The sequence below is a fragment of the Phocoena phocoena genome, chromosome 1 (genome assembly GCF_963924675.1).
Source record: "Phocoena phocoena chromosome 1, mPhoPho1.1, whole genome shotgun sequence".
Taxonomy (NCBI): domain Eukaryota; kingdom Metazoa; phylum Chordata; class Mammalia; order Artiodactyla; family Phocoenidae; genus Phocoena; species Phocoena phocoena.
The window spans coordinates 41,533,351-41,553,403 of NC_089219.1; the positions used below are offsets into that span (position 1 = coordinate 41,533,351).

At 44.2% G+C, this 20,053-nt stretch overlaps 1 protein-coding gene across 4 annotated transcripts in view; it reads left to right on the plus strand.

The window, feature by feature from the left end:
* Window positions 1–19,801, plus strand: part of ELAVL4 (ELAV like RNA binding protein 4) — an 87,154-nt gene extending 67,353 nt beyond the window's left edge. The window contains exons 4-7 of one of the 4 annotated variants that reach the window (XM_065893397.1): window positions 10,193–10,346; window positions 12,279–12,504; window positions 14,379–14,417; window positions 17,433–17,760. In XM_065893397.1, the coding sequence (XP_065749469.1) occupies window positions 10,193–10,346; window positions 12,279–12,504; window positions 14,379–14,417; window positions 17,433–17,760 (747 nt within the window). Of the gene's footprint in view, window positions 1–10,192; window positions 10,347–12,278; window positions 12,505–14,378; window positions 14,418–17,390 lie in introns of all 4 variants that reach the window. The other 3 variants (XM_065893405.1, XM_065893413.1, XM_065893421.1) reach the window with 3 other exon arrangements.
* The last annotated feature ends 252 nt before the right edge of the window (window positions 19,802–20,053 follow it).

The following is a 20,053-nucleotide window of genomic DNA, read 5'->3' on the forward strand; positions in this document are numbered from 1 at the left end:
TATATTTTTCCTTCCTTTTCTCATTGCATTACATTTACAAATGATGTTGTGGCTTTTCTTTTCCTAATCATTGCATTAAACTATTACTCAAATTATAAAAATATGAATTTAAAGAAAGCATTCCCAGAGCACAGCTCTCGTGCAAACTGGAGGCGTGAGTGATTTCAGGATTAGGTCGGGAGGAGGGGACAAAAAAGCTGTTCCTGCCACTGTGACCGAACCCAGGAGGGTTGGCACTCAGTCAGGAGAGAAGGTGAGAGAGTAAAAGAGAAGCTTTATCACGAGGCAACAGCCCGGTTCCGGGGGGAGCAGAGCTAGAGGAGGGGAAGGTGCCTGAGTGAAGGCTTTTCGGAAGGGGAAAAAGCCTCGCTTCTCCGGAAAGGAGAGCAGCTCCTTTATTTCAGCCTCTTGCTCCGATGTTCCTTAGCCATTTCTCCATTTTCACGTTATTCTTCTAATAGCACTAACGGTGCCTCCGGGGGATCTTTCCACACTTGAGTTTTGCAGTTTCCAGTTTGCCCCTCCTGCTTCTTTCTCTTGCCAGGGGTCATCAGGGAGCCTCACCTCCCTCCCTCCGCGCGCCCGCAATCCACCTGCCTTGCTAAAGGCCTCCATTCCGCTGAGGCCTCTTTTCTTTGCTCTTGGCATAAGCAATTATTTCTCCTATCACTGCTCTTAATGCTTCCCGGAGAGTTAGCAGATCCTTTTCTGCTGGCAGATATCACCCCACCCAGAAATGATAGACTACCTCCCTCCGTCTCGTTAATAATAAAAAGGCATTTTCTCTCCTCCCCCATTATGGCTGTAGTCAGAGCCGGTGTGGGAATGCTTCCCTGCCAAGGTCAGCAGGGGCGACTGGATCACTGAATCCCCGAGGAGTGAAGGGAGGGGGTGGCAACACCAGTGGAAACGGGAGACCCGTCTACCCCAGTTGTACCAGGCACTTTCTCTCCTGTGACACATTCCGTTTGGCTGCTTTGCTTCCTAGAGCCCTGTTAACTTCCGCTGAGTGATTAATTTCAGTTACAGGTGTAGGAGTTTGAGAGATGGAAATACAGTTCCCTTACTCTGCCCAGCGAGGCTCTTATGTTCCCAGTATCTTAAAGGTCATCCACAGTGTCCTGTGTCTGGGTTACAAAAGAAATTGGTCAAGCGCAGGTTACAAGGACACTTAAGTTTTCAGAAGTGTGTGGAATGAGGCTTGGGGGCTTTAGCTGTCTACAAGTGTAAAAGATCCCACAGTGTGATGTGAGCTGCTTAAAAAAAAAACTCAGCACACCCCAGGTGTCTTAGGAGAACTGTGGACTCCAGATCCCAGGAAACAGTGGTCCTTTCTTGTCCACTCTGGTCAACCCATCCCTGGTGTCTTGTCTCCATTTCTCAGCTCCACGTTTTGAAAAGACCAGATGCTCTAAGGGTTGTCCAGAGGCAAATGAGGAAGATGGCCAAACGGTGCTGCACTCACATATTCACTCCACAATGGTTGCTTTTCCATTCTCTAGAGAGAAGAAAAAGTGACTCTGAAGCTCAATCCTATATGTCAAGAATCTAGAAAAAGAATCTATGTGTCTGTCATTTGCCTTGGGTGGTAGTGAGTCCCTGATTGTCAGACACATGCAAATGGAGTCATTAGGGGTGACTTAGAGGGATTCCTATACCAGACCGGAGTCTGACTATATGATTCTAAAGGTTCCTTCTAGCTCTGAGATGCTATAACTTTGTGTTGTTCCTGGGCCTCGAGCTGTTCTGTCTAGTAGCCACTAGCCATTTATGGCTCTTTACATCTGAGTTTAAAATAATTAAAATTAAATGAAAAGTTCAGTTCCTCAGTCACACTAGGCATGTTTGAAGTACTCAATAGCCACCTGTAGCTGGTGGCTACCATGTTGGACAGCACAGATCTAGAACGTTTTCTTGATCCCAGAAAGTTCTGTTGGACAATGCTGGCCTAGAACATCAGCGGCCCTGGGGAATAAAGGATCACTTCTCCATGGTTACCATGAAGCCCCAGAGCAGATCAGCTGGTCTGTCAAAGGTCATAGAGCCACATCCCTCTCCCCTTTCCCCTTGCTGTCCATTCAAAAGAGCTCTGAGTTCAGATGGTGAGTCCGGTCCAGCTCCGTTAGAAACTACTAGGATGACCTTGGACAACTTAGTTGATTTCTCTGGACTTACTTCCTCATCTACAGAATGATTCCTTCCAACTTTAAGTCTAACTAATAAAATATTATAGCACGATCTCTCCAGCTTGGTAACTTTCCAGGGAAAGTAGCAGTTTGTGCCAAGTACACGGCTTCTATTTCACTGTCCACGATAGCCTGGCATAGTGGAAAGATCCCAGAACTTAGTCATATCCAGCTTTGTCTTAGTTCAGCTGTGTGACCTTGGACAAGTACTTGAGCTCACTGAGCCAGAGTTTGTCGTCTGGAAAATGGAACTAATAATATCTCACTTGTAGGAAGTCCTGGCTTATAGTGGATTGCTTGAGTAATGCTCCCCAGCATGAAGACGGTAGCGAATAGGGTTACCCCTAAGGTAAAAATTACATGGGGAGAGGGGAAGACTTTTTCCCATCTACATGTTTCAGAGATACATAAAGAACGAATCTAAGTCTTACTTTGTGTAGTGGAAAGTATCATGGAGCTTCCAAGTGACCACAGCAGTCTTACCAGTATAGCAAGATTCAGGAGTTGAAGTTTAGTGAAGAGACTCGGTATCTTAAACCCTGAGTCTGAGACCAGCTCTTCTGCTAACCAGGCCATAAAACCTTTAGCACATCTCTCCCTTCTGGGGGTCACTAGACAGACAACAAGGTCCTGATACCAATAATCCCCCTTGATAATTAGATGGACTTTGTAAAAGAAGTTTTAAGGCACACGAATTTTATCACCACACCATTTTTTTAAAGAATTATTTATCCAGCGTACTCTGTGCCAGAAGTACTCTCATGATATTCTTGGATACGCTTCAAATCTGTGGTTCCCTCTAGCTCCTTCTCCACGTCAGAGTCAGTGCCTGGGAAAGGAGCTAAAATGCATTACATACAGTATATTACACATTTTGTTTCAATTCAGAGAATGTTATTGCGCTCCTGCCCTATGTAAGGCTTTGAGACTAGATGCCACAGCGGGTCTGCAGAGACCGCTAGAATGCTCAGACTATTTGGGCAGATGAGGTGTTAGCACAGATGGCTGTGATGGGAGGCAGGGTGTGATAGCTGCTGCCACTGAAATGTGTATCATCTGTAGAGTCCAAGGAGAGAGCAGTCATTTGTGCCTGGGCTTCATGGAGGAGGTGGCACTCAGGCTGGGCCTGGAAGGATGGGCAGGAGTTCATTTTGCCACGAGGATGAGCAGATAGTAAGAACCAGAGACATTTTGTTTGAATTGAGGCAGAGGGTACTTAGAGGGGTTAGCAGGAGATGAGAGGCTGGGCCAGATCCCAGAGGGCCTTGGATGCTCAGGTAAGGGATTTGAGCTTCCATCACAAGGTGCTGGAGGAACACTGAAGGTTTTGAGCAGCAACAAGTAGCACAATCAGAACTCATTAGAAACATTACCATCAGGTTGCCCATGATAAAAGAATATCATATCAATCATAGATCATATATCAGGTGGTGGGTAGGGGAAGTATGAGGAGTGGGGCCACATAAGCAGACACCTGTCTTGCCTGTGGGCAGGGCTGCAGCCACAGGCACAGGGGTGAGCTGATCCTCACAATGAAAACTCTTGTTTCTAGGAGCCAGCTGGCTTCTTTCTTCTTTCCCAGCTCCTGGTGGTGGGATCAGAAGTCCCAGGGAGGGTGTGCTCCTAGAAGGCCCTGGAAGCACCAGAGTCTGTTCTCTGCTGCCATCCTCCTGGTCTCTCTGGAATGTCTGTCCCCAGGGATCTGTTTGCTCTAGGGAGTTTCTGCTCACTCAGAGAGTACCGTGTTACAGCAGACAGGGGGAAATCTTCAGCCTGATCTTCTGAAAGGAGTGTGTCTCCTCTGCTAGACTAATAGTCCTACATGTCAGCGACTGTTGTATTCATCTTTGTACCCCCAGTGTCTGACATAAGGCCTAAGTATACAACAATTGTATCCAAGCCACTATTTATTGAGCACTTACTGTGTGCCGGGCATAGTGCCTAAGAATCGTATACGCATTAGCTTGTTTAACGCTCTAATAGCTCTATTAGAAAGCTTCTCAACTAGGTTATTCAAGTGATACAGCTCAGAAAGTGTAAGTGACTTACCTCAAGGCTTACCATTTATAGCTAGTAAGCGATTAGGATTTAAATCTACATCTCTTTAACCCCAAAACTCTTGCTCTTAACCCCTGGCTCCATTCCAGAATAGATGCTCCATTTCAGTTAAAGTAACATAAATGAGAAACTCCTTGGAGTGACCTGTCTCAAAATATAGTTGACTGATGCTCTATCACCTATCAGTGAGACCCACAAGATAAGGGGTGTTGAGGACAGGAAGGATGGTCCTAGTGTGTGGAGCCAGAATAGAAATAGGAGAAGGTTGGAAGCTACAGGGGAGGCAGGTTTGAACTCAGCAGAAGGAAGAACTTTCCAATAATCAGTGATGGCCAGTGATGGTGTAGCATGCCTCGTAAGGTAGTGAGCTTCCTGTCTTTGGAAATGTGTAAGGTGGTTGGCCAGCTGTCTTACATCCTGACCTGAACTTTCTTTTTTTTTTTTTTTTTTTTTTTTTTGCGGTACGTGGGCCTCTCACTGTTGTGGCCTCTCCCGTTGCGGAGCACAGGCTCCAGACGCACAGGCTCAGTGCCCATGTCTCACGGGCCTAGCCACTCCACGGCATGTGGGACCTTCCCAGACCGGGACACGAACCCGTGTCCCCTGCATTGGCAGGCGGACTCTCAACCACTGCGCCACCAGGGAAGCCCTGCCCTGAACTTTTGAGGTCACTTCCAACATCAAGTTTCTGTGAAACAGATTTCAAGGATAATGCTTTCTGCTGAGTTCACCAGCATCACCTGTCACCCTTATTTGTACATCCAAGTTTTACACCAATTGAGAGATAAGACAAAAAGAGAAAAACTTATGGAATCCTAAGTTCTTTATTAATGATTAAGGCCCAGATGGATTCCGTGGACTCAACAGGCTTCCTAACATGGAACCCCACACTTTGACAGATTGACATACTGTGTCACAGGTGCTCTGGACCCCATAGGCCTCCCCACAGGAAAGCATCGGCGGCTCCCATAGAACTTAGAGCCTGGAGTAGAAAGTGGGCTTCCGGCTGGCATCTGGCTCCCAGAAGGGAGAAAACAGACAGAGTCTGAGGCACACCTGCTCATTTCCCTTGTTGAAGCCTATTCAGAGCCACTGCTCCACCTCCCCAGAGAAGAGGGGCTGCAGGGGTACAAAGAGGCCTGGACTGTTACTCCAGGGGGCATATCCTCCGCATGGGAGGAAACGCCGGGCGTGGGAAACGAGTCTCCCCCTGTCAGGAGCAGCCCTCTGTATTACACTCTCCACTTGTTTGATTACTTCCCTCACCAGACTGTGGAACTCTCAAAGCAAAAACTCTCCCAGCACAGGGCCTGGCACACAGTAAGTGTTCAAGAAGGGGAGGAATGAATGAACTCTCATCTTCTAATACCAGTGTTTTCCTAAAGAAGCCCCTTTCCTCTCATCTTACCCTCCTCATAGCACCCAAGATCACGTCTTTATCATGCTTTCCAACTGCTCTCTTTTTCTGTACCATGGCGGGACAGACAAGGACCAAGGTGTTGCCTGGTGACTCAGGAAAGCTTTTCCCCAGGCCGTGCTGTTCCTCCCACCCTGCCAAGCCCTGGCTGTGAGCAGGTGAAGGAACCTGTGAGTGCTGTGTCGCAAGGGGCAGCCCCAGCCCTGGTCCTGCTGCCCCATCAGTGATGAATGACAATGCCTGCCTTACCGCAGAGAACAGCCTTGTAAAGTCATTTTGGAAAGTGGAAAGTACTTTGTGGATGTGAGGCAGCGGAATCTGTAGGAATGTGCTAAAGGAAATTCATGGCTGCGAAGTGATAAAGGATGATCCAGACCCCCACCAGTCTGATGGAGGAGGACAGTGCTTTATAGGCGCTTGCTGGTAGTGTTCCAGATGTTTGCTTGTGTGGTAAAATTGGAAGGTGTGCCCCAATGGGGGCTAGTCCCAGACTGACCCACAAAAGCCTATCTGAGTCATCACAGAATAATATTTACCAAGTTGATACTAAATTCTAGGTATGTGCTAGACACATTAAGTCTGTCGTCTTAATTCTTTACAATAACCCATCAAAGGAGAATTGTTCCCCTTTTTACCAGTAAAGAAACAGACTTATGGAGATCAAATTACTTGCCCAAGGTCACAAAGCTAGTGAGTACTGGAGCCAGCCCATGTCTCATAAGCCCCGTGCTGTACTGTCAGCCTTGCAGAGAGTAGGGGTTGCTGTGAGCCTGCAGGGATGGGGAGGGATAAGGAGTTTGGAGTGACTGCAAATCTTCCATCAAGATCATTTGTACAGTCACCTGCCTTTGGGCCACCCTTACCCAGAGAGAGGGGGGTCATCTCCCCACTCCAGCTCCTGAGCTCCAGAGCAAGATTGGTGCGGGCGTAGAAATACCAGTCTTGTGTTCAGAGGTGCTGGATGAAAGAAGTGAGCAGGATCCTGATGGTCTGAGGCACAGGGTTCTTTAGGGCACTTCTTCCAGCGTTGGAAGGCTCGGGTTCTAGTGGGGTTAATAAGCCAGCCATGGCGGACTCTCTGGAGGGGCTAAAAGTCAGCGATTTTTTTAGAAATGTTTCAGCCTAACAAAGGGCCTGACACCTGTAGTCAGTCAGTTAGGGGTTAATAAATGTATGAAGAAACTTGAAAAGTTTCAACACTGGGGCAAGCATTTGCATGTTGAATGTGGGAAGATCCTTTTCCTGTTGTTTTTCGCCCGCTCCCACTTCTGCAGGTTTCCTAGACAGGGAACTAAGAGAACAATAGACCTAAGTTTCCAAATAGAGGAGAAAAACTAAGCGGGATTTAGGCTTGGTGAATGGTTGAGGTGCTGTTCACCCTAGGGATGTGTCACTGCTCAGTGACTGGGGTCTGTCACAGTAATTCTCCCTCTCTGAGATTCTGCCTCTGTCAGAATCCTCTTTTGGGGAAATGGTTTTGACTTTCCAGTTCCAGCTCCTTTTCCCTAGCAGATCTGTCCCCAGCCTGCTCTCCCCTGTACCCCAGCTCTAGCTGCACAAAAATAAGGGGATCAAGGTCATTACTATGCATTGTGCATTTATTGGGTGCCAGGCAGGCACTGCGCTAAGCCCTTGACCTTCATCATCTCTTTTGTCCTCACAACAGAGGAGGGCTATCATCAGGCCCTCCCTGACCCCACCACACACTGTGATACGACCTGCCTCACCACCAGTCTCACCTCAGCTCTGTCTCCTTCCTGGCCCTTTTAACCCTTAATTAAAAGGGAGACTAGCCTCCCCTTCTCTATGTTCCAGCCCCAAACATACAGCCCTGGAATGGCACACATCTTATGGCATTAGGATAACGGGTCCATATATGCACCATTCTTCCATTCAACTTATTTATTGAGTACCTGCTGTGTGTTGTCTGTTGCCCCTGTTGGACTTGGAAGTCCTTTAGGGCAAGAGACCATGCCTGTTCTTGCTTGTTGTGTATCCCCAGCATACAGCACTACGCCTGGCTCATAGTAGATCCTCAGGAAATGCTTGCTAAGAGAGGCCTCTAAATCTAGTTCTCGAACAAGATTTAGTCCTTCCAACCCCAGATACTGGAGAATGGGAAACATGTCTCTTAGCTCTTAGCTTAGTAGGAAAACACAGCTATGACTTAGTAGGAAAACAGAATGCCTAACTCTCAGCGATCCCCTTAAGTGGAGGAATCCAAGCTGCAATTAACCCAAAGAGCCATTAATGCCCAAGTCATTCATTATGATCCGTGGGTGTTCATCCACTCTTTCAGTGGGTGTTAAGCACCCTGCGAGTATCGGGCTCTGTGTTGGGAGCTAGAACCACAGAGATGGATAAGACACACATACGCAAGCCATGACCTCAAGGAGATCGGCAGACTAGATAGAGAGATGGAAAATCAAGGTCAGATGGCTTAAGTGCCATGGGCGCGGCTCATCGAGAGCACTGCGAGGGGGATTTTTAGGAGGAGGCAAGATTAGGAAAAGCTGTCTAGAGAAGGTAGCATTTGGTCTGGGCCTTAGAAAGAGTAGGATTAGGACCTGAGGAAGTAGGTGGAAAAATGTTCCCTGTGAACAAAAGCATAGAGGTGGGAAGGTTTGTTTTGGGGGAGCATGAAGATCATTCAGACAATTAATTTGTCAGTAACTGGCAAGGGTGAGACAAGGGTGACCCTCATTACCATAGACATGTCACTGTGATGTTTTTATTTCCCTCTTCCTACTGCTCCCTCCTCATGCCTAAAAAATAGTTCTGCTAAGTTATAACCTGAAAGGACAGGGGGAGGAGAACCTTGTGTAGAGTGATGCCCTGTCCTGGCAGTCACATGGGATTCTTGGTCCTTCAGTCCCCACCCCCAGATACACACACAGGGACCCTCCATGAAATGGCCTCTGTGCATGTCATCCGTGTGCTGGGAAAGAGCCTACAGAGGCCACCCATGAGTTTCTAGAAGAGGTAAATGCTCAGACTGGCTGCCTTGCTCCATTGGCAGGAGGAGGCCAGCAAGGCACATTAGTCACTCACATCATTTTATCTGTTGAGTCAACATCTATTTTTAGGTGTGGAACCCAGAAAGGGACCTGGCATCTCTGCATGGAAAGGGAGAGAGTGCCATGGGTGAGGGGGTCTGCTCATCCTTCACGCCTCTGCGTGATCCGCTGCTAGACCCATTCTCAGATGCAAGGTCTCCTTCCCTGCTGGAGGTTTAGTTCCTAATGCCAAAAGTCCAGTTTAACATGCATAATTCCTTTTGCAAACATGCTTTTGTGTATGCAGAGCACACATACACACACACACATACTCACTCACTCACCCCTATAGTCTTAGCAGGTCCTGTGAATTGGTTATACAAATTAAATAAAACTAAAAAATGCTAATAAGGCATATAGGTCCCTCCCTGTCCAACATTGTCAGATGTGCTCTGAAATGACTGTTTTCATCATCTATTCTGAGCCATAACCGCCCCAGAAATAGCTTTAGCAGGAAAGTGCTTTTGTTAGACTAGCTGTAAATTATATTTCAAATGTCTGATGTTGTTTTCTTAAAAAATAAATAAATAAGTAAATGAAAGTCTAAAATTAATGACTGCTGGGGTTTGCTTTGCTTATGTGTACTGCTACAGATTTGGCTTCTTGCAGATGGAATTTCAGAACTGTTTACACTTCTGTGTTAGCTTTTTGGGGAAAAAAAAAAAGCAGTTGAGAGATCCGGGAGGACAGATTTACAAAGTCGAACTTATTATAACCATCGGTGAGGCTCACTTCTCTCTCCACTGCCCTCTCCCTCCCTCCTTTCCATCGTGCCCTCATTTTTTTTTTATTGTGGTTTCATCTGCTCCGCCTCAAAGTTAGAAGGCAACTCATTCTTGCAGATGTTATGACAAGGTCACATATCCAGTTTCGCAAGCAGATGTTCATTCAGCCCCATTTCACCAGCACTTTGTCATTCAGCGAGAGCAGACCTTGTGGGAACAGATTGGAACAACGCAAAGGATGGGACATAAAAAAATCTTGCAGAGAACCTGATCGCTTTTATGTGTTCAAGAAGGGGATGGGGGTGGGGTGGGGTTGGCAAGGAAAGAAATCTGCAGAGCAGAATTTCATGAGTTTTTTTTTTTTTTTTGGTTTTTTCAAAGATTATTATGTGTTGGATACAGTAAATCATCTATACACCCACATCCAGGAGGTACATCTTCAGAACTCCATGCGTGGGTAGTTCTGCATTTAAACAGCTGCCATACAGTAGCTATTTTGTTCTGCACTTAGAGACCCTTATCTGTGCATTTGTTTTAAGTTATCACCAACTCTCCTCTTGTTCCTCTATTGCTGTTCTCCTGGTTCTCATTACTATTACAAAAGTAGCTAAACATCTGAACTACAGAGTTATTTGAACTGACACTGTGAGTTAGAATGATAGACACGGGGCTGTCATCTCAGTTGTCGACTCAGTCTCTACTCAGAGGGTGTTGCCTGTAATGGATTTAGCACCTCTTGCCTTTTCCTAGGTCTCATATGCCCGTCCAAGCTCTGCCTCAATCAGGGATGCTAACCTCTACGTTAGCGGCCTTCCCAAAACCATGACCCAGAAGGAACTGGAACAGCTTTTCTCACAATATGGCCGTATCATCACCTCACGAATCCTGGTGGATCAAGTCACAGGTTAAGTATTTTTTTGCCGTTATTTTGTGTCTCAGTGTCACCAGCCAGTGCCTTGTGACCCATAGGAGCAGAGAGGTACTGGTTACTTGGGGAAAAGGATGTGGGTCATGAGTAAACAGATTTTTGACCTAAGAGAAAGACTTTTTATCCATCAACTGCTGAAATTTAAAATGGGCCATCTTGGGAAGTAGGAGATCTCCATCGTGGGAATTGTTCCAGCAGCAGCTAAACTACTTGGCAGAGTTGTAAAGAGGATTCAGCCATCAAGCTGGGAGTGGGGTTGAATGACCTTCAAAGTCTCTTTCAACCCTCAACCAAATAACATTACTTTTGTATGTGAAAAGAGCCTATATGTATAGCTCTGTCTCCAATGATAGCATTGTAAAGTTAGAGGCAACCTCCCACTGCCTCATTTCACGCATGAGAAAACAGAGGTCCAAAGTGGGGCATGTGACTTCTGTCCAGTTAGTTAGCAGCAGTACAGGGGTAACCCAGGATCTGGTGCTGTGATACTTTGGCCATCATAAAGAAAAGCAACCCCCGCCACCACCTGTCAGTAAGAAAGGCACCCAGGTTGCATTTTTTTTTTTAATTGGAGTATAATTGATTTACAATGTTGTGTTAGTTTCAGGTGTACAGCAAAGTGAATCTGTTATACAAATACATATATCCACCCTTTTTAAGATTCTCTTCCCATATAGGCCATTACAGAGTATTGAGTAGAGTTCCCTGTGCTATACAGTAGGTCCTTATTAGTTATCTGTATAACATATAGTAGTGTGTATGTGTCAATCCCAATCTTCCAATTTATCCCTCCCCCCACTTACCCCCAGGCTGCATTTTTGATGACAGAAGGTGTCCACCTACTCTAATTTAAAACACACCCTGGGAGCCATTTAGCATGTGTTTATCGTTTGACTATGCAACAAACCCTCACTGAAGGCAGCTCTGCCCCAGACGCTGCGCAGAGGGACACCAGCGACCAGGGATGAAGGTGGCACAGTCCTGCCCGTACAAGACTCCAGTGTGATGAGTACCTGCTAGGGCTGTCCGTTGCCCAACGAGAGCTCAGGAGAAGGCCTGCTGTGCCTGGTGGGCACTGATGGGAAGGAAGTTTCCATCAAGGAGGTGATGTTTGAACAGAATTTTGGAGGATGACTTGCAGTTATCTGGCAAGAAGGAGGGACAGAGCATGCTAGGTGGATAGGATGTATCCCGTAGAATAGGTGGATAGGACATACCCTAAGGCATGGAGTTGAGGCAGAACATAACCTGTTCAAGGAATATCTGGCAGTTCAGCATGGCTGACACGAGGTTCAACAGGGGGTTGGGGCCAGATCATCGGGGACATTAAATGCCACGCCAAGCAGTCTGGAATTCATCCGTATGCAGCATGGAGCTATGGAAGGGATTTTTGTGGGGTTTTTTTTCATTTGTTTTTCTGTGTTTGGAGTAGGGAGCAATGAGGAATGGGTACCATGCACAAGGTAAAAAATTGAAAAGGTACAGAAAAAGTATAAAAGATGTTTTTAAATGGTATAATATGGTCAGAGTTTGCTTTTCAAATAGATTATTTAGTTGCCAGGTGTGGTGGACACATTGGAGGACTAGAAACCGGACAGTGGGTGATCAGTTACAGCAACTAAAGGGAGACCTGAGGACTGAGCAGGGTGGGGCGGGGGAGCTGGAAGGGACAGATGAGAAAGATGCCTGTGTTCTGTGGGTAGGAGTCACAGTCCAGGGCCATGATGGCAGAAATGCAGGCAGGTGCATTTTGATGGGTGAGAAAGATTCAGGAAGCCAGGCTCAGCCCTGGCCCCGCAGGTGGGCTGACTCCCCAAGGAAATCCATGGGACCCAGCGCATCTCTTCCTGGAGATGTTTACCAGTTTGGTTTGTTCACTCTTTATCAAGGCTCTTTCTCTTTCCCCAGGAGTGTCCAGAGGGGTGGGATTTATCCGGTTTGATAAGAGGATTGAGGCAGAAGAAGCAATCAAAGGGCTGAATGGCCAGAAGCCCAGTGGTGCTACGGAACCAATTACTGTGAAGTTTGCCAACAACCCCAGCCAGAAGTCCAGCCAGGCCCTGCTCTCCCAGCTCTACCAGTCCCCCAACCGGCGCTACCCTGGCCCACTTCACCACCAGGCTCAGAGGTTCAGGTAGGCGTGCCCACAGGGGAAAGAGCCCTGCTACACGAGAGCTGGACAAGAGCCAGGGAAGCCCATGGCCCTGAAGCATGGGGCGGGGTGAGAACCTCTGCCTCTAGGAATCACTGTGGGAAATTGCCCCCAAATCTCAGTTTCCACCACTGTAAAATGTGATGATTGGACTTTTCTAAGCTTTTCTAAGCCCCCTTTCAAACTACCGCTGTGACCGTGATTAATCTTCAGATTCTTTGATCGAAACAAAATTTCTGCATTTAACCAAATGAGAAGGTTCCGTTTCAACGAGAGTTAATCACAGATAAGTGACCACATTCAGCAGTTTAGACTTAAAGCTAAGGCAGTGGCTTTTAATAAAGTCAAAGAAAAGAGTAGCCCAGAAGGCACATCCTTGCCAGAGGGAATGGTTTGGCCTCTGTCCTCCTCCTTCTTGTGCCGGTAACTCTGTTGGGTTGGTGGGGGTAGAGGGGATCCTCTCTTCTGTGTTACCTTTACTCTGACATTGTCAGCAGACTCTGGAAAGACGAGGAGGAAGACTTTGTCCAAGCCTTACTAGTGTTTCCTCTGGGTACCCAACCCCCAGGAAGCTCCAGGTACAACGGGGCATTCCCCTTCTCCTGGGACGTTTCTGAAAGGCAGATTTCTCTCCATGTAGACAGTCCAACCTTGACCATGTAGGCAGTCTGACCTCTGTTATGCAAGAGATAAGAATATTCTTGGGCTTCCCTGGTGGCGCAGTGGTTGAGAGTCCACCTGCCGATGCAGGGGACACGGGTTCGTGCCCCGGCCCGGGAAGATCCCACATGCTGTGGAGCGGCTGGGCCTGTGAGCCATGGCCGCTGAACCTGTGCGTCCGGAGCCTGTGCTCCGCGACGGGAGGGGCCACAACAGTGAGAGGCCCGCGTACTGCAAAAAAAAAAAAGAATATTCTTGACCTACCCATAATAATTCTAAATAGTTATTTTATTCCACCCATGTCCCAACTTCCCTTTAATGAAAAGGTCTTTCTCTTTTTCGAACATCACATGGGAAAATAGTAGGCCCTTCCATCTAGCCACAAGGAGGAGAAAAATCAGCCTCTGGAGTGTACTTCCATATGCCCCCTGAACATGAAATGGTTAGTGATTTCATGAAGAGTCCAAGTCATCTAATTTTTATTTTGTGTGAGAATACATGCAGTATTTGTGTAAAAAACCTTTCCAGCAGGCTTCTAATGGTGGAAACTATGGTTACTACTGCCCCATGATGTGAATAGCTTATCCCCAAGTAAGATACTGAAGGTGAAGGAGATTATAACAAAATGGCAGTTTGCTGGGAGGTGCTTTCAGGTTGTAAATAGTAAGCTAATTTTTTAAAAATCTGAACCCTCAAACCTCCCCCCGCATCAAAAAAAAAAAATGGGTGTGGTAAGAAGATTTAGTTAAAGTAGCCAGGCTAAGAGAAAAGATCCATTCTGATATGCATGTGTGTGCTTATATTGTTAATCTGGAGCAGAGACCTTTATTCATAAATTTCATTACAGTAAAAGGTGAACAACTTAAGATGCCACCCCTCTTTAAAAATTTTCACAGCACAACGTAAAATAAAATCCTCACAAATGTTCTGAAAGGTGGGGGGAGTGGGATTAATTGAGACCTTGAAAGAAAGGAAGGTTCATTAGACACTTGCTTTAAACTCCAGCATTGACCTGAACATGAATTACTTTAGTTGGAGGCAGGAAAAGGGGGAACTACCAGCGGATAGACTCCTAAGCACTGGGGAAAGTTTTTGAGCTTTTCTTCTTTGAAAATGGAGCATTCTTATTAATAGTTCCATTGAGCGATCTTGCCATCTGTGAGGCATTAACCCAGAGACCCTCCTTCTCTTTGCAGGCTGGACAATTTGCTTAATATGGCCTATGGCGTAAAGAGGTAATTAAAACTCCACAGATTGCCAGATGTCCGTGTTGGCACAGACTGGGGCTAGAATTTTTTTTTAATTCACTAACTTTACTTTTTTTTTAAATTCTTCCTTTTTCTTCCACCAGCATGTCAAATTCTCTTTTACTTTCAGACCTCAGTTGGTTTTGTTTCTTTTAGGGCACACAAAGTGTGTTTGTGTGTTTCACTTTTTCTTTTACTTGCAGGTGGGCTTCTCCCATGGTTCAGGTGCCACAGCTACCAAGCCTTTAATAATCTGGTCCTCTGAGCGGCTCCCCTAAGAGGGAAGACTGTGACTCTTTGCCAGATGATTTTGCAAACTTGCAAAGCAACTGTTTTACATTAGCAATGCCAAGATTCAGTTAAGAGGGCAGATTCCAGCAAATGAAAATTAGAACATTTTGCTAATCATCTTATGATTGTCAGTGGAAAAATTAGATTTCGGACTACCAGCCCTGGCCAAAGCATGAATAAGTGCGTGGATGACCTTATGACTCCCGCCCCCAGCTCTAAGTGCCTTTCAGGGCCCAGCCTGAGAATGAAGTGTATCTGTGTGCACCTCAACCAGGAGTTTCTTTCGTTACAGGTTTTAGCAGTTATTAGCAATCCTCCCTTGGTTATATATGTATATATGTTTTAAACTGGCTGTTTCTTTTATTTAAAACCTTTTTGTGGTGTTAAGGTTTGGGGGACTTTCTGAATGTAGTCACAAGGGTGTTCCAGACCTAGTCTGAAAACTGAATCTCGGGAGGTTGGGTGCTTTACGTCACTGTGTCCGTGAGATTCCCACGTGTACTTTTGATAAGCCCCACTGAGCTGCTAGGGAGATAGCATCTTCATCATCCTGCCCTGTAGAGCTGCACACTTTAATTCCCCTTCCTGCGGTCAAGGGAAAGAGATGTGGTCTTGAATAGTCCAAGTCACACTCCCTGTATGAGGCAGGCCTTTCACCACTTGCTGTGCATGGTAGGTACCCTGCTCTGGAAACTGGCATGCAGTGGAGAAAGTAACTCGACTGCAGACTTCACTGTCAAGGTGCCAGCCTCTTGAATCTCAATCCCAGCCCCCATGAGGGTAACTGTGAATTATCTCCACACGTCTAGCATACTGCTTGCCTGTTCCCACGCATTTTACACTTTTTCCCAGCTCTGTCCCATACCTTTGCTCCTCTTGAACTTCTGTGAAGTTGCACCAAATATTGTGAAAAGAGTGATGCTTATACATAGATGAGGTCAGGGAAGACACTGCAATGCAGCATGCACACTGCCATCTCCTCCAGTTCCCCACCCATAGTACACTTCACAAGTTGATAAGAGCATTCTCTTTTCCCGTTAAACCCAGATTTGGATCCAGAGTCCTTCCTACCAAAGTGCTCCAGGTACCATTACCATCTAGAGTTGAGGCTCTCCGTGAAACCTCTTTGCTGGCCCTGACTTTGGCCTTACAATATTTAGCCGTTCTCTACCTATAAACCGAAAGAGGTCAGTTGACTCAGTTGGAGGAGAGAAGGTTGAGAAGACAATGTTCAGAAATAGTGCAAATAACGATTAGACATGGGTTTGCCCTTCTGAGAATCTGTACCATGATGTTTTTGGTTTTGTCCTGTTATTTGTTTTTAAGTAAGAGGGAAGACTGACGTAGTGAACAATACCAAAAATGATATCTGTTGAGTCGTTACGTTTAGCATATCTTCAGCGGCCATTTGATTATCTAAATTTTAGTTAGATACACAACTATTCTTTCATAGGACTTTTGAATCTCTAATAATATACGCATATTTTAAAAACATTCCTAAATGACACTTTATCCATTCACTTCCCCAGTTTTTGCTTCCTCTCCTCCTATCCCCCACTTCAAAAAAAAAAAACTAACCAAATGAAAAGCAAGATACTAGTCAGTGTATAGAGTCAAAATACCTGTATGAGTTTGGTATAAAGTAAAATGTTAATAAATATTTTTTCTGCTGTAGGCACTGGTAACCTAATTGTTTCATCTGATGCATCCATCATGAATCACATACATATTTTATCAGACGGTGAATAGGATCTAAAGGATTGTTTTTCTTTTCAAGATTACGTGAAAACTAAGAAGATTTTGAAGCCTAATACAAAAGTAGTTGTAATAGGACAAAAAACAGTTTTTTGCTTTTCTGATGTACAGTGATTCAAGATATATAAGTGCACACACCACTTGAAATCTCACTCCTGTGACGCTTAGAAATGAATTCCAGATAATATAGCATCAAGGAGTGATACATCTTTATTATTATTGCTCAGGGTTTTTTTTGGAACTCTTTTGAATAAATGCTAAATGAAACATAAGCCACCCATTGGATTAATAACAATGGGTGTATCTCCATGCCCCCTAATATCTAGAGATCTCATGTATCTCCATTCCTGATAATACTGAGAGATCTTTGACAACGGTTAAGTCAAGGGACTGCAAAGATGGTAGACTTGAGCACTTCTGGGCCATCTCCTAAACTGCCTTAAAAAATAAATGAAATGTCCCGAGCATCAACATCCACAGTGTTATTCACCTGTTCAACCAATAAGCAGCTATTAAGTGTTTTCTACATGTTATGTCTGTGAGATTCCCATATGGGCTCCACTGAATAAATAAGTAGAGCAAAAGGATGAATGAAGTGGGGCCCCTTCTCTGAAGAGCTCACGATCTATTGTGGGGAGGGAGGGTGAGGGTCAGAGTGGGATACCCTATGAACATATACTTGACAGTATGACAGAGACTTGCTCTGGGAGTTCTTCGTGGTTTTTAGTAGTTGGCCTAGGCCTTTCTCTTGGCATATACGTGCCTTAGCCAGTCTAACTGTTCCCATTAGAAGAAATTCCACAGACATTAGTCTTTATATTTTGGTTTTCAAACCCTGAAGACTCTCCTGCAAACACTCACTCAGGCCTCTGCCCCGTGTCTGTGTCTGTGCATCTGTGTGTTATCCACGGTCAGACTGATGTCTGGACCAGTCCCCCCTTCTGCTTGTCCCCCCAGGTTCTCCCCAATCACCATTGACGGGATGACAAGCCTTGTGGGAATGAACATCCCTGGTCACACAGGAACAGGCTGGTGCATCTTTGTCTACAATCTGTCCCCTGATTCCGACGAGAGTGTCCTCTGGCAGCTCTTCGGCCCCTTTGGTGCAGTGAACAACGTCAAAGTCATCCGTGACTTCAACACCAACAAGTGCAAGGGATTCGGCTTTGTCACCATGACCAACTATGATGAGGCAGCCATGGCCATTGCCAGCCTCAACGGGTACCGCCTGGGAGACCGAGTGTTGCAAGTTTCCTTTAAAACCAACAAAGCCCACAAGTCCTGAATTTCCCATCCTTACTTATTAAAATATATATATAAATATATACGAACAAAACACACGCGCGCACACACACATACACACGCACACACACAAAAGAGAGAGAAACAAACTTTTCAAGGCTTATATTCAACCATGGACTTTATAAGCCAGTGTTGCCTAAGTATTAAAACATTGGATTATCCTGAGGTGTACCAGGAAAGGATTTTATAATGCTTAGAAAAAAAGAAAAAACCACAAAAAAATACCTTTGATGCATTGAATGTTCTTTCATAGCTGTCGTTGTTGACTATAATATACATAGATAGCGACGTGCAGGGATTTTTACCCAGCCAGCTAATTTTACTACCTTCCTTGAAGGTGGGTCTTTTTAAGATGACCATTCGCTCATTTGAAGAAGAAAAACAAAAAACAAAAAAAAATAATAAAAATAAAACAATTTTTACAAAGTAATGGGATTCAAAGAAAGAAAATAAAGATTTTTCTTTTTTGTCAAAATGTTGATCCAATCAGATTGGTTAAAAAAAAAAAACCCACACAAATTAAAGAGGAATAATAAAAATTGCAAAAATTAAAGAAACTTTTGCAAATTTTTTTATTTTTCCTTTTTTCTTTTATATCATGTGAACTAAAACAGTCTTCTGTTAGGGGATGGGGGCGAGGGGGATACCTGATGACATTAACAATTTAATAACATTAACGTTGCCAAAGAGGTGGTCTCTTTGCTGAAAATGGGTTTCAAGAAAAATCTATTTTTATAAAATATAAAGAATTTTTACAAGAGAATCTGGATTTGAGAAAAAAATATTTTGACTGGCTAATTTAGGGGAAATTGACAACTTTGTCGCGTTCATACTGCACTGGTAACTTTTTAGAGATCAAGATGTGTGTTTTAAACTGGATTCGTAGACTGTTTTTTGAAGGATGGGCTATAAACAGATGATCTTCATATCTTTTCATAGCATGTAATAATAATTAAAAAATTATTAATTACTAGGGGAAAGGAGTGTTCATTCTACCCAGGGTACCACAGTTCCCCACAGTCAAAACCCAAAAGCAAGGAGATGAGTTGAAAGACAGTTTTTCTTTAAGTCATCAGTATGGGATGTCAGCAGAACAAAAATTAAAAAGATTGATTTTTCCTTTTGATCTAAAACTTCCTTAGTTTGAGCAGTAGGTGCTACGAAATTATTTACATATCTTAGTATCATAGTTAAATGTAATGTGTTTAGGAGAGGAAAACAAAAACTACATTTGCTTTAAATTCATTAAGGAATTTTCAAATTCACTTTGTAGCCCATGCTGATAGAATTGGGCTGTGTTGGTACATTTGAAACACTGTTTATGTTGCTTGAAACACTTATTTATTTAATCGCAGATGTGATGATGCCTATGGCCGAGATCAAATATAGCTAGATTGGCTAGACTACTTATTTGTTTACTTAAACTATGGGAAGAAGCATATTATTGTGTCATTCTGTTGTGTGTGTATGTGTATATACAATATAAATATATATATATAAAGTTATTTTTTCTTTGGGTTAATTTATTATAAGTTGTAACACTTGGCTAGTTTTGTTTGTATATGTCTTAAAATGTTTTCTTATGATATTTAAGTGACAGTTAAAGAGGTATCAAGGTAACTTGTGTAGAACTATTGTTTGATATATTGTCATGTTTGTTGTGAATATTTTTTCTTACTGCACAGTAGAAAAATAAAAACAACTGGGTCTTTATTTTAACGTAATTCAGATTGGGGAAAACAAAACAGAGCTAAGGGAACAAAATGACTGAGGGAGCATTCTCCCACGTCCAGTGCACTGATCATTTTAGTATATTTGTGCTTTGTACGGTTATATATTTAAAACAAAAACAAAACAAAAAAATACAAGGGTTCATGCTCTTCCCTGGGTAATAGAAACAGTTACTCGCTATGCATAATCTAGTTGATAGTTAAATTTGCTATTGCTTTTCTTGTCTTGTTATATACAATCTTTTCAATACCAGTTTAGTCTTAATGGTAATAAAACGTTATGGTTATTTATAACTTGTGCTTATTTTGTGCGTTTTTTCTCATGCTGAACCCACTAAGTGCATGTAGACAGAACTGTTGTTTTCACACTAAAGAGGCAAACTTTGTAGTAGTAGCCGTAGTGGTAGAGAGGTAACGAAAACCACGGCTGCATCATAGACTCCTCCTTTAAATTTTTTTTCTGTTTTTTTTCCTCTTTTCGGTTTTGAGAAAAAAACACCAGATTTCAGTTCAGAGAACACTCGTTCAACATTCAGGGAAACCTTT